Raw genomic sequence first — 14,479 nt, 5'->3', positions numbered from 1 at the left:
TGCTTGCTTCATGAATGAAGATTAGAAAAACGAACGTAAAAACTGCCAAAACGGATCAGATTAGCTGTCTATCTAGTCCAGCATTGTCTCCAACTGTAGCTAGTACTGGATGCTTCACAAGAAGGTGCAAGAAACCCAGCAGCTATGGGATAACTGGCCAATAGTGAAAAATCTCTTTCTACCTCCCATCACCGTGGCAGGCGTATGCCCTCTAGCATGGAGGTTTATAAAAGATACTAGGAGAAAGCTACAAGGCTTATTGTATAATGGCTAACAAGCCAGCTATTCACACTACACCTGTTGCCAAAGGCATTTAGAACAAATGAAGTCATCTAATGGAGGATTTTTGGATTTGTCAGAGAGGTCAGAGGTTTTCCTTTTCCAGAATGGAGGTACGGCCTTTGAAGAAATGGGATAGATAGGAAAATGACAAAACTGGTTCAGCTATTGCATTAAGAATCCTTAACATATACCAGAAGATTTCTGCATGATAGGATTGACATGGACAGCAAACTGAAAACAGCTGAATCCATCTTCTACCCAAGATATTTATATTAATCTTATATTCACAGAAAGTGAGTAGTAGTTCTGAAGTCTTTCATCAGACAAGTGCGCCAACTGGGCAAACCTCTTTACAAGTTTGAAGGTTCCTATAAAATTTTAATACTATAAAAATGAAAAAGCATTTCCATATTATATTTAGAGCTTTCATCTCTTAAAAAGCACTTTTAGATGTAAAAGGAAGTAGTATTACATTACATAATAAAGTAAAGTATCCATCACAACAAGAAAAACGTACCTTCATGCTAGCCTATTAAAAAGTCAAACTTACTCTGTACTCCATAAACTTATTTGAATTACAATGGCCTGTACATAGTTACTGTTCCAGTGCTCAAGCACTATTGAGACAAGAATTACTTACCCTATACTGAACACAAGGGGTCTCTTTTGGAATGCAGGAGAGTGTTACAAAACACCACTGAAATCATTTTTAATTATAGTATTGTTTTTGCTTCACCATCTTTAGTGACTGGGGAAAGTCTGAGCTCAATAAGGTGAGATCACTGACTCAATAAAAGGAGTTGTTTTAAACAGCACATTTATTTGCATCAATCAATCAAATGTGAAAAAAGGTATTTCCTCTTACTTCATATGCAAAATAATTTATAGATACTCCTGTCACTACATTTTTAGATCTAATTTAAAAACATTCTATTACAGTAATTGCAATGAATTTCTCAACAGGTAATAACACTTTTACAACCTAAACCAGTGTTTCTCAACCTGGGGGTTGTGACAGTTTTAGAGGGGTTGCAAGTGCAGAGCTGGTATTGGGGGTGGCAAGAAAGGCAATTGCCTGGAGCCACAGGGGCTAAGTTACATGCCTCAGCCCCGTGGGAGTGGGACTCAGGCTTCAGGGGTACAGTAGTTTGGAAAGGTTAAGAACCACTGACTTAAACAGTATGAAGAGGTTGAAAATTGTCTTGGACCACACTAAAAATGAAAATACACGGATTTGGAAACTGTAGCCAGATTTCGAAGCGATTTTAAGGATTTTTTTCCCTTTTCTTCCCCCCCCCCCCCTTTTTAATGAATGTAGTGCTTGGAAAAGGTGTCAAACTGATAGCCCTGGATAATTAAGTCCTCTCCCCACAGATCATGCATAAAAGCAATCTAAGTAAGATTTTCCAGCCTGTCTGCACTGCTATGCCTCAGCCATAACCTGGAGAGAATACCTCTACGAATGAAAGAATAGTTCAGTTTCCATGCTTAGTCTTCGGCCTTTGCTGAGATGGCTAAAGATACCACATGGTGCCAAATATCAGTGATTGTGATGTGGATGTCTGTCCACTGGGAACTGGGGGACACCACAAATTAACGTAATACAGACCTCTAAACAATTTCAAAAAGTTTGAACATGCAACATTTCTACTGCTAAAATTCAAAAGTAGGCATATCTCGCCCTCTGAGTCCATGAGGACAGAGGATTCCACACACTTAAGCTGATGTATTTCTACTGTGTGGAGGACAAGTGGGCAGAACTGGGGAAGCACAGCTCCATAGGAGTAATATGAGTAGCAGCAGCATGCTATTAGATCTATTCACCATTACTCTCCCTTCCCCCCTCCACCCCACTCCCATGGAGCAAGGGTTTAAACAGTATGAACACTACGGCAGCTATTCCACACCTGGAAGGAGGGGATACCTCCTCAGTCAGCAGAGAATTCCAATGGACAAATGGTGGTGCACAGATATATAGGATTTGAAGCATAGCAAACAAAACCACTAGATGTCCATATTTTTAGAAAGCTGGCACATGTGTACATACCACCACCAGAATGCTTTAGGAAGTGCTAATTTTGTATACATTTAGAATTCAGTTATTTTTATTGTTATTTACCTTCTTTATAATAAATAAGAGTATTATAATTGGGGGGAAATTGCATTCCTTGGGGTATTAATAGAGATAAGGAGCCTCTCACCTCCAGGTCACAGGTTGAACCTTGACACTTACGTGTAATGTCTGACGTGAAGACTGACCATATTCAGTCTAGTTTCATCACTAGGGATCATTCCTAAAACAGCCAGTATACTTGGCAAATGTAGCGAGAGTTTCAGCAGACACTAAAGACTAAATGGGCATGGGAACTGAACTACTATCCTAAATGAAACCTCTCCAGGCCATGGCTGAAACACATTGGAGGTCAGCATGAAGGCGTTTCCACTGACACTGCTTACACAGAACCTGTCATGTGGAGAGAGTTCAATTTCCAGGGTTGTCACTCATCCATTTTGTTTAGTATTTTAAGGGCAGCACTGAAGAGCTCTGCCTTGGCTTGAAGTTTTATAAGTGTCATATAAAGCATTTATTGTCAGTCAACTAATCCCACTTAATAGGTTCAGTGACTGCTTTTAATGTATTATTTTGAAAGAAAGATTTTACCATTTCTAACGGAGTTCTCCATTGTAAAGTTAAGGAATGGTGGAATCTTTCTAACCAGTATAAATTTTTTTTGGAAAGTGCCCACTGTACCCTACACCAATGCACACAATTCATGACTGACAATACAGCATGAGTCCAAATGTTCGAAAATGTGAGTTTAGTTTTAATTTTTAAGCAAACAATGTGCATACATGCACTTGGGGAGGGGGGGAAAAAAAATCAATAAGCATAGCACTGGTGATGACTTGCCAAGTTATGTAGTGTGACATGCCTTATCATCTAAGAGCAGAAATACTATGGCCATATGCTGCTCCTGAAATGCATACAAAATTACCACAAACATTGGTGGCAGTTCTGCATGAGAATTCGGGGCAGTATAAACCTTAAGAGTTTGTTTATGGCTCAAAAGGAAGTTTTCAAATAATGGAATCGGAATCTAATTTGAGTCCAGTCCAAGCCCAGGAAAACTGTGAGAATCCCAACCAGATGTGTAAAAAGGAACAAGGGTACATTAATGCTGTCAGTTCTGTGAATGCAGCAATTGTGTTTTGATGCATTAATTTTTTGTCGACTCATATTCCAGTACAGGTACATACCGCCTTTTAAATCAGCTGACGCCCCCACGTACTGGAAGTTGTCCATATTAATCACATCAATTATAGGAGACACAACTCTGGTCTTGTCCTAAAATAAAATATTAAAAAGTAATATTGAAATAATTAAATCAATATCAAAGGAGTCAAGCAGGATGAGATGTTGAACACTTTAGCGGGAGGCCATCAAGACCCTTTCCCTCTCTAGTTTTGTCTCACTCTGAACAGTCAGAGAGAATATCTCATATCAGTTCTCTCAGCAAAAGCGTTCTCTCCATAACTTCCAGAAGCAGCAGCCTCATATTATGGATTTCACCCACCTCTTCATTTTAGGCTACTTTTCTACAATTTAATCCCCTCCCTTTGACTTGACCTTGAAGCAGACATCACTGCATTGCACATCAAACCTCAGAAGGCAAATCGGAAGCACTTGCATCATTCTTAGTCTTAAAACTAGCCCAAAGAACAGAAGTCTCAAAGCTGCTCCAGAATTCAGATCTCAAGGCCCGGAATCCACTATATTGCAGTACCAACCAGGTCTTTGCTACTCTACCATCTTAACCCAATTTTTAAAATATACATGCGTCAGGAGATTCTTCCATTAGCACGGATACATTCCACATTAGCATGTAACTTTGGGAAACCTGGGTTCTTAAAGAGGTCGATAGACTCCACATTCAAATACTTAACTAGGTCGGAAATGAATTTCAAAATATTAAATCCACAAAAAGTCACTAATTTCTAGCCACAAAGCCTTTGGATAGCAATCTCACCCATCAGAAATGAAATTGCTTTGATACTACTCCAAACAACACACTCTTCAAATGCAAAGTGTTTTATCAAAACAATCTTCACAAAACTTGCTTTTCCTGAATGTATCCATTAGGATCTTGGTAAGATCGCCGTACCTTAAAATTACTGATTTCATGATATTCCAAAGGGGATAGTTTGGTTTGTTCCATTTCTTTCTGAGAAGTGTGTCTGAAAACACACCTATGTAAATACATTCCAACATAACTTCTATGACTGATCATCATTTGATTAAACAACCTTGAAAAATATTTGCTTGCATGCAAAGTAATAGTACCAGAACTCTGGGCTCATACGCAAGATTCAGATTGCATTACTTTAAATAGCATGGATAACATTTCAGAACAGAATGTCATCTATTAGGGGCAGGACCAAATCAGGTAACTCTAGAATAATCTGTAGATTAAGAAATGTGGAAAATGTAAGGAGGTCTCCAATAAAGGAGAGGAGATCTATTTTGATTAATCTATAATAGAGTAATCACTCATGTTAAATAAGACATGAGGCTAAATCTCTTAATCGTGTTTTTAACTGTATTTATGTAGTTAGTTTTCATTTCAAGTAACAAGGTATATAAATTTTAGTTATGGGTTCAGCAACTCACACCTTTGCATGTCTAATTGGATGTTAATCATTTTGCTCTTTGCACTACTGAACTTTGGCAAGAATATTTTAATTGCTCAAATTGAAAGATTGCTGTAAAATATTCTCTCATCTGGCTAATCAATTTAGATAGGGCAAGGAAGAAAAGATATCAAAATCACCTGATTTTATCTTCATTTAATCTTAATTACTAATTCCTTAATGATCTCGGTGTATTATTGCAAGTACCTATAGAATTATTGCAAGTACCTATAGAATTGTGAAATACTGAGTATTTTACAGAAGCCAGGTCATCTTACCGTCAGTGAGCAGGCAGTCTAAAACCTATAGCCTATTAAGCACATCAAAGGGGGATCTAATTGGGTCTGTAATTAAAATTCAAGCTAAGGGTCCTAACCAATATCATTTGAGCTGTAGCACATAGGCCAAGAATGACCCTTCATCAAAGACTTTAAACCTTGAGCATTGTATTGTAGTCATGATAGAGGGGCAGATAATGCAATAATTAGTTTGATCTAATTAAGATAGAAAAACCCAGAGACACAAATCAAGCTTGAGAGACAGAACAGGACAGAAAAGGCAAAACATAGGCCTTTTTGTTCCCCCACCCTTTATATATCCACTTGCTCCAAGCTAATCCTAGATATAAACTGCATAGACAGAACCCCTTTGACTCTCAAATGAGCAGTCAATTTTCCAACCAGTTCAAGTATGCTAGATTCTAAATAAGCCATTCATTTATAGGAATAGGAATACACAAAACATAAAAAGATGAAAACCTCCAGAAAGTAAGATGTTTGAACAGAAGTGTTTTTTGTTTTGTTTTGTTTTTTTAACTTTGAAAAAAATATTTCCAACATTCAGAGGCTAGGAAATTCTCTTATTTAAAAATAAGTGGGGGAGGGAGTGGGGCCCATAGAGACAAACCAGAACCATTGCAGCCTATCTGGTTATTTACAGTACATCCAGCACTGTGGTGTAGTCCAATGTAGCATGGAATGCCACACTAAATATTGCTCATTCCTCAGTTGAATGCAAGGTATTTCCAGCCAGGTCTAAGTCCATTTCTGAGAACACCTTTCTGGGTTGCAATCTACAATTTCTAAAATAGTTTTGCTTTGGCACAGCTGAGTGGCAGTCAAAGATGCCCCAAACCATCTTTGCAACTCCCTCATATGGGGCTGTTAAACCAGCAAGGGATGGCCAGAACACAGCAGAACTCCAGCCAGGCACTCTATATCAGGGTTGGGTGTAATGGGGTAGGTGGCAGCTTTGCTGGCTATATATCCCATCTGGGATTCCCACATAGGAATTGTAGTCTGGTCCATTTCACTTTGACATCTATACACTAGCATCACAATGTTTAAACAAAACTTTCTAAAACTTTTACAATTTTTTAAAAAAATACCCACAAACTTAATTGTGGGTTTAAAACCATTAGACACTCTCTCTCTAATTCTGCATTACTCTCTAGCTTTTTTTCCTGATTATATCATCCCTGGTTTATTTCCTGATGTAAAGCAACACATTTTTGTAGCAAAATGGACAGGAATATTTATCTATTTTTAAATTAATATTTGCACCGTGCTACTAAACGGTTACAGCATATGAAGTATTAACTGACATACAGGCTTCAGTATACAGAGGGTTCAGAACCATCCACCAAAAAGATTAAAATCAACAGCTTCCCTGAATTGGCCATTAGTTAAAGTGCATTTGCTTTGTGGAAAGATACTTAATTATCATTGCTATAATCCTATAGGCAGTCTGCTGTGCATTTTGAAAACCAAAACAAAGGCAAAGTGAAAAATCTTGTTATACTTTTACATATCTGTTCTGCAGGTTTTCCAGTGTACTTTGCAATGGCACATAGAACTGAAAAGCTGTGTGTTTTGTAGGGAAATAAAGTGTGAACACAGTAAGTCTCTAGACCCTAATATTTGGTAGAGAAGTAATGCAGGCTTTGATTTGGTTTATCATATACTGTACTTAAACAATCAGGAAGCATCCTCAGGATTCTAAATATTTTGCTTTTTAAAAAATCTTCTAGAGGATTTTAAATTGTTTTACAAAGATTAAGCTTCACAACACTATGACGATCTATTGATACCCTCATTTTGCTGTTGTGCGGACAGAGTTTAAGAGACTCACTGAAGGTCACACAGGAAGTTTGAGATAGACATGGAAATAGAACCTAATTAGTCTCACTGCTTAATCACAATGTTTTAAAGTCTACCACTGTCAAATAAGAGTGACACACTCAGTTTACAGTTAGGCTGTGATGGCAGAGCATGAACTAAACTGTGATCAGATAGGCATGCCACCCTTGTTTATAGAACAGAAATAGAAAATGCCAAATAGAAAAGACATAATATATGGTCTTGTGAAGAACATGGGAACTACCTGTATTATTTTTATGAATATTGCGTACCTCTGTTTGATTATTATGATGTTTGCTACCTGGGTTCAAAGATTAGCTCCTGCAGGGACTCATCTCACAGCAGAGATCAGAGAATGGCTTTACATCAACCAATCACTAATTCCTAACCGATAATGCAGAGACTCATCAGCTTTGAAGCGTATCCCTGATCTCCCATCACTGGGGTGCATAAGTTGGTTTGACCAGTTTCAGGAGACCCAGGAAGGCTCTTGCAGGTGCCAAATCCAACTGGGCCTGTTGAGGAATCATGGTAAGTAAACTGGGATGCTGTAGTCCAGAAACCCAGCCTGAGTGGGAGAATCATGGAATTCCACTCTCGGACAGAAGCCTGATATCTGAGGGGGTGTACTCTGGACAGATCTGTGATGGGAAATGGTGCAATTTACACTACCTGTGACAATGCTGTTACTGCACATCAATTGTGTAAACGGATTCATTATATTCACCACACTAAACTATCTGTGCTGTGCTCTGCTAACCCACTATCCTTCCTCTGCCCTATTAGAAGGTTTTCTATCAACTTTTATAGTACATTTAATTTTTGTGAAAAATCAATGACCCTGGGCAGCATTCCTATAAAGCTAGTATTGCAAGGCAGCAGCAACACTGGCTTTCCACATTGCCCTAGTCACCTCTAGGCCTAAGACAAGTGAGTTTTCACATCCATTTTTTTTTTAGGCTCAGACTATGAAAAAAAAAAAATGGGCCACTTGATGCCAAACTACATGTGGTTTGCACTGTGAGCAAGTCTGAGACCAACACGTTTCACATAAGGTAACCAAGAGTCATCATGTACTGTACATGAATAGTTTCCAGTCAAAGGCATGAAACACAGAAGCAGTAAACTCCATTATTAAATCCACAGTCATCTAGTCAGTCAGTCTTGCCTTTCTGAAAGGGCAGAATATATCATACTCTAACTTCTACCGAAAATAGAAACCTGAACTCCATCACCCTTAAATGCTCATCCCATATATAAATGGGATTATATGAGGGGTTGCCTACAACAGTCAGGGACTGGATTTAACAATCCAGGAGGGCTCTTCCAGTCCTAGGTTCATTGAACATTATATGAAACCAACCATGCGACAATGCAAAAAGTGAAACCGTAATGCATCAAATAAGAGAACCATTCAAGATTTCACATATGATTAGTGCATATATGTTTGCTTCTCAGGGAGGTATTTGCTATATGATAATGGTCAGGAAAAAAGTTTAAGCGGATTTAGCCACTTCTATGCTGCTGGATGTAGTTGGCACATTGAGTAAAATGTTGCTTCCTCTGAGTAAATCGCTTAGTAGTGCTGGTGCTCCATTATTCTGTCAGCACTTCAGAATAAAAGGTACCATTATTCTGTTTTAATGAAGGGGTTAAATGACATTTCCTACCTCCCAATTTAACTTCCTAAAACCAGTGAAGTGTAGCCTGAAGTGTGCATAATGGCAAGGCACTAGCATAGAGACCAGAAACAAACAGAAGCCTGGAGGAAAAAATATTTGCCTTCCACAAAGAGAACTGTACTGGATCAGAATTCCAATTTACTTCCTGTCCCCCCCAGCAGGTAGAGACTTCAGTCCAGCTGGGCTAGGTGGCTTCAGAAGTTCTCTCTCCCTAATTAACTGTACTGGCATAACAGGTTTGTAAGCTGAGGGCTTCCCACAAGGCATTTGTTATTTTCCTTGCTCCTGCTGAAGCTCTAAACAGAACAGCTTGCTGGTTCGGGGGTTTTCTGCTCCCTTATGAGATAAGAGAATCTATTCTAGCACTTACAGGACCGAGAGATAGAGGGAACCTCAGCTCAGGGAGCTTTGATATACGGCACTTTACATAAGTGCTAAGAAATATTAGCACAGGAGTGTCCAACCTTTTAAAGTGAGGGGTGACATTGCAATTTTTTTTCTCGCTCAGGGGGCCGGTGAGCAGGTTTCAGATGGGGGGAGGGATGCTGCTGTTGCACCAGGCTGGCTGCACAGAACTGTGGGGAGTTTTGGAGGGCACATAACTGGTCACATGACTCACGTGTTTTCCCCCGTGCCTCTGGCCACCGTGCTCTCCACACTCCCTGCCCCACTTACGGGGAGCGGGGTGGCTCTGTCCTCCTCATGCTGTACCCCCCCGCAAGCACATTTGGCTGCTCTCCCTGGCAGCTGGGCAAGTGGACAGGGATCCACTTCCAACCTGGTCCCTCCTCCCTATGGGAGCTTGGCTGGGGGAAGTGGCTTCCCCTCTCTGCTCCAGGCTGGCTGACAGATTGGTTCCCAAATGAACCAGTCTGGAAACTGGGTGGGAGGGGAGGGAGAAGAAGGGAACTGGGAGCTGCGGTTCACGTGGCTCCTGCCCCTGGGTGGGGAGAGAAGCTGCTTCTCCCGGTCAGATTCAACTTCTCATAGGCAGCTGCTGCACTGCACAGAGCAGCATCCCAGCCAACGAGGGCTGCTGCGGGGTGTGGGCTCCCAGGGTGCTGGGGCTGCCCTGTGTTCCTGCTAGACTTGGCCAGTCAGCGACAACAGGGAGGCCTCGGGCGGAAAAGGGGAGGGGGTTAGCCTCCCAAGGGGAGAGGAGTTGCACTGCTGGCACAGAGCTTCAGGCATTAACTTACTCTAGTACTGTCAAAGTTTGACTTGGCTGAAGTTATTTAACATTTGGAAATAGCACACTAATCACACTGTAAGTGAGTATGTGCTATATGAGGTACAATAGCTCTGAAAATATCAACTAGCAACAAGGTACTACAGAATTAAACAGCAGAAAGTACCATAAATGGAAATTGGTAGCTGCCACTGCCTGATGATGATAAGAGGAACTACACTCCATCTGTCCTGAATTGGAATATTGATGGTGCAGATCAATCCTTTTGAGAGGCAGGGGTAGAGGGATGTGGCATTAATAAGACAGTACCTAATGGAAAGAAATTGAATACATAAAGGCTGAATTATTTATTATTGTATTCATTGTTTGGTACATTATGACTTTTGGATGCGACTTTTTCTGAAGCTCCAGACAACAGCATTCTTCAGCCATCCTGGGCCCCGGTTTTATCGATTCAGCTACTGAAGAGTTATAGGTGGCCTACTTAACTTTAAAACAAGATGTTTGCCTTTTTTTCTTTTCTTTTTTTTTTTTCTTCCCCGCTCCACTATGTAGGAAAAGGGAATTAGAGCAAGATCACAGAGAGGAAACACTCGTGGAACAGGTAAATTAAAAGGACATTTTAATGAGAAGTGAAAAAAAGGTGAAAGGAAAGCAATTTGCTTTATGCAGTTTTCTTCAATGCTTCCTGGGGCAATGCTTGGACTAGCTGCTACTTATACAGAATTTTGAGAAATTAAAGATGTTGATTGCTTATCAAGAAACAATTAAAAACATGGTTGAGAGAGAAAGAGAGAGAGAATGTGTGTACTCTTAATCAATCTTACGAACAAGCTTCCACAGACATAAATTGGGTCTAATTTTCAGAGAAGCTGAGCATCCACAGCTCTCATTAACATCCACTGGAATTTTGGTTACATAGCCCAACTTTTCCCCATTACCAGTTGGAATCTCCTCTCACAACAGCATTAAAGAGGACTAAACATTCACATAAATGTCACTGTGGTGACACTGGTGTGATGAGAATTATATCTAGCGCTACAGTTTTTCAGAAGTGCGAGTGTAGCCGCTTTATGTCGGGTGAAGAGAGCTCTCCTGCTGACATAATAAAACCACCTAAACGAGCGGTGGCTGCTATGTCGCAAGAGAGTGTCTCCCACCAACATAGTGCTGCTGTCCACACTCATGCTTATACTGGCAAAATGTATATCGTTCAGGGGTGTGGGTTTTTTCCCCACACCCCAGATTGACAAAGTTTTGCCGGCATAACCACAAGTGAGGACAAGCCCTAAGAAAGAGCACTGAGGAACCAAGCAGCATGTTTGAATTGCTTAGAAAAATTATAAAAAGAGTATTTATAGATCAAGCTCTGCTGTTTAGATTAAATGATCAAGAAGTGGGCTTTCATCACTGGACACCAATGTCACCGCTTTCTTCTTACTTCAAAGAAAAACAATAAATGCACAAAATGAATGTAGTATAAATCATTGTATAACCAGATAAGCATACACTTAAACTAACCTCAGCTACTCTCTCCAGAAGAGGTTCCAGCCAGTGCTCATTGCATTCACAGTGACTGTCCAGGAATGTCAGGACTTTAGCCTGTGCTGCATCTGCCCCTCTGACACGAGAGCGCATCAAGCCTGAGGAAAAAGAGGTTTTTTTTTAAAAGTCATCACAGGAGGAACCATATCAACAGTAATGAGACAATCACTCAGTGCTCTAAAATGTAATTAGTACTCCAATCCAATCAGCCCATTAACAAGCTATAAAACCAGCTGTTAGTGTAGATTTAGTGAAACAAGGAGGACAAAATGACCAAAAGGGATAAATTTCCAATCTGCTTAGGGCTGGTCTACAGTTTTTGTACTTAATTATTTTGATTAGGTGTGATTTTCTACCAAAATAGTTATACCAGTGCAATGACTAGTGCAGATGCAGTAATACTGGTATAAAAGGTGCTTATCCCCCCTCTCTTACAGGATATACTGGTATAAGCATCTTTGCACTAGCATAACTCCATCTTCACTAGGGAGTTGTACTGCTTTAAACTATACTGGTATAGTTAAGTGGTATAATTTGTATGCTTAGACAAGCCCTAACTTTCCCAAGAACTTTCTATAGTGGCCCCTGTCCCAGGCAGTGGCAGATTTGCAGAAGGTGACACCATCGCCAAATCTCTCCCATTCCCTTTTATCTCAAGATTCCTTGAGCAGGCTTTTTACACCTCCCTCTTCGATTGCTTCTAGTCTGGCATATGCCTCCCCTCAACTCCATCAAAACTGTTCTCACAAAACAAGGAATTCTCATTCCATGTTTAAGAGTTTTCTCCATTTCCAATCCTCTATTTCTTTGGCTTCTGTGACTGTCTTTCTCTGATGGTTCTCCTAACTTTGCTGATTGCTCCAAAAGAACTTTTGACAAACACTTCTCCCAGTGTAGGTCCCTTGGGGATTTACTCTTCTTTTCCTCCTTTTTTCTCTCCTACTTTCGCTAACTAACTGATCTCCTCTGTTCCTATGGTCTCTTACCACATCTATGCAGACAACTCAGAATTTACCTCCCCGCCCCCAACTTCTCCCCATCTTCTCATCTCTCCATCAATGTCTCACCTCTTCCTTAAATTAAATATAGTAAATACTGAAGTCCCTAATTTACCTCATATCTTTTCCATCACTGTTCACAATACATTGTTTTCACTGCTGTTCAAGATCACAATCCTGTGATTATCTTTAACTCCCTACTTTCTTTCTCTATTTATACGCCAGTTCCCATTAAATCTTGTTGCTTCTCCATCTATAGCATTCTAAAATCCACCTTTCTTCTCCATTCCCACTGCCAAAAGCCTCATTCAAAAGCAAGGGTCTGCCATATGGACTACTGCAACCTTTTCCTCTCAGGCAATCCCAACTTAAATTTCCCTTACTTCAGTCTGACATTCAGCAGCTAATGAAGTTCTGAAGTCCCTTTCTACAAGTGTCTTTCTACATGAAGTTTAAGCACCTCATCCTCACTTAAGGCTCCGCCCTCCTTACACTTCATCTAATTTTTTCCCCATCACCACATTTTTTGGCTTCCTCTCCCTCTCACCTACATACTTTTTTGTTTAAAATAATTGCTCCCTCCACCTAGAACATCCCACTAGGGCACCAACGATCTTCATTCTTCTCTTTCAGGTCCCTTTTCCCACAATATACCCTTTGGATTTTGCATGCACTCCCATGATGTCTTCTCTACTCTCTCTTGCACTATAAACCAGTCATGTCATCAGGCTGTCCAATTTGCTTGCTATGACTCATTTTTGTTTCAACTCATCCCCTCATTTTCCTACCTTTGTCCATCTCATGTTCTGCTTTTCTAATTACTTATGTGACACTTCATTTCTCTTATTTTTGCATCTCTTAAGTTTTAATGTTCAGAACAGTAAGATATCAGTTTAATATGATACTATTATGTAGAAAACATACAGAAAGTGAATAAGTAACACATGATTTTTATGAAAATGTTTTCTACACAGTTAGCTTATATTGCTCTTTGTAAATTTGTATATGGTTGTATGTTTAGGAAAAAATAAAATCTTAATAAAAACAGGCTGCTTGTTCTTCATAGCAGGAATCATATCTAATCTCTGCAAAATGAATCCACTATCATAATTGTTCATAAATTTCTTTTTTTGGGACATGCATCATTAGTAAAAGATTTGGCAATCAAATTACATGTTCATTTATACTTGTGCAATCCGGCGCTCTTGATGTATAAACCTGAAAGGATTTAGCTCACTCTCTCCTAGGTTCTACAGTACTGTGAAAAGTTAAAAATGCTTGCAAATGTTTGTAATCACACTAAGATCTCTACTTTAAATCAGTTTTTCAGCGATAATTATCTTGTTCTTTTTTACTTTAAGTGCAGTTATGATACAAAAAATGACACCAACCTACTCAATATTTACCTGTGAGTGTCCTGAGTCATCAATAGTTGTTTTTCTGATAGTATTGCTTACAAGCAAATTCCAAACAATATATTCAATCACTGAACACCCAACAGAGTGGAAATTCTTGTGCATAGTATACCTTTAATTATACATGTTGAGAGGTTTCATGTGCGTCAATGTCTGCTTTTGAACAATCTGTTTAATTACTTAAGCATCCAATAATTCTAGCAAGACTGGCAGCCTACGGGGTGAATATTTATAAAAGAGAATAAGGACATGTCTGACAGTTCACTCTCTGCTAAGGAGCGGTCAGCCTCACAAAGTTACTTCAACAAACAGCTGTAGGACAGAGTAATTAGACTAACAGTTTCCCATATCTCTAAGATTTTAAATCCAATATTTAAGAAGCTGCTGTCTGAAGGGCTCCTATGCCATGAAGTGATAGACTAGTGTGCAATGTCAATGGGAAGAGTGAGACAGAGAGGAAAGAAGTGCCTGAATCAACTGTAAAGTTTTTATTTACACATCTAAACATTACTTTTTATTTGTTCCACTGCTAAACTGTGTA

General features: G+C 39.6%; 1 protein-coding gene across 4 annotated transcripts in view; it reads right to left on the bottom strand.

The window, feature by feature from the left end:
* The window catches only part of GALNT2 (polypeptide N-acetylgalactosaminyltransferase 2), a 123,759-nt gene that overhangs the window by 26,282 nt on the left and 82,998 nt on the right, over positions 1-14,479 (bottom strand). For all 4 annotated transcript variants that reach the window (XM_067535741.1, XM_067535742.1, XM_067535743.1 and 1 more), the window contains 2 exons: positions 11,502-11,623; positions 3,541-3,628 (listed from right to left, as the gene is read on the bottom strand). In XM_067535741.1, coding sequence (XP_067391842.1) covers positions 3,541-3,628; positions 11,502-11,623 — 210 coding nt within the window. The remainder of the gene's footprint in view (positions 1-3,540; positions 3,629-11,501; positions 11,624-14,479) is intronic.

Source organism: Emydura macquarii, unplaced genomic scaffold (assembly GCF_026122565.2).
Source record: "Emydura macquarii macquarii isolate MOO-44397 ecotype Brisbane River unplaced genomic scaffold, CSIRO-AGI_Emac_v2 contig_3517, whole genome shotgun sequence".
In the NCBI taxonomy this organism is placed as follows: Eukaryota; Metazoa; Chordata; order Testudines; family Chelidae; genus Emydura; species Emydura macquarii.
This window is presented reverse-complemented; position numbering and strand designations above follow the sequence as displayed.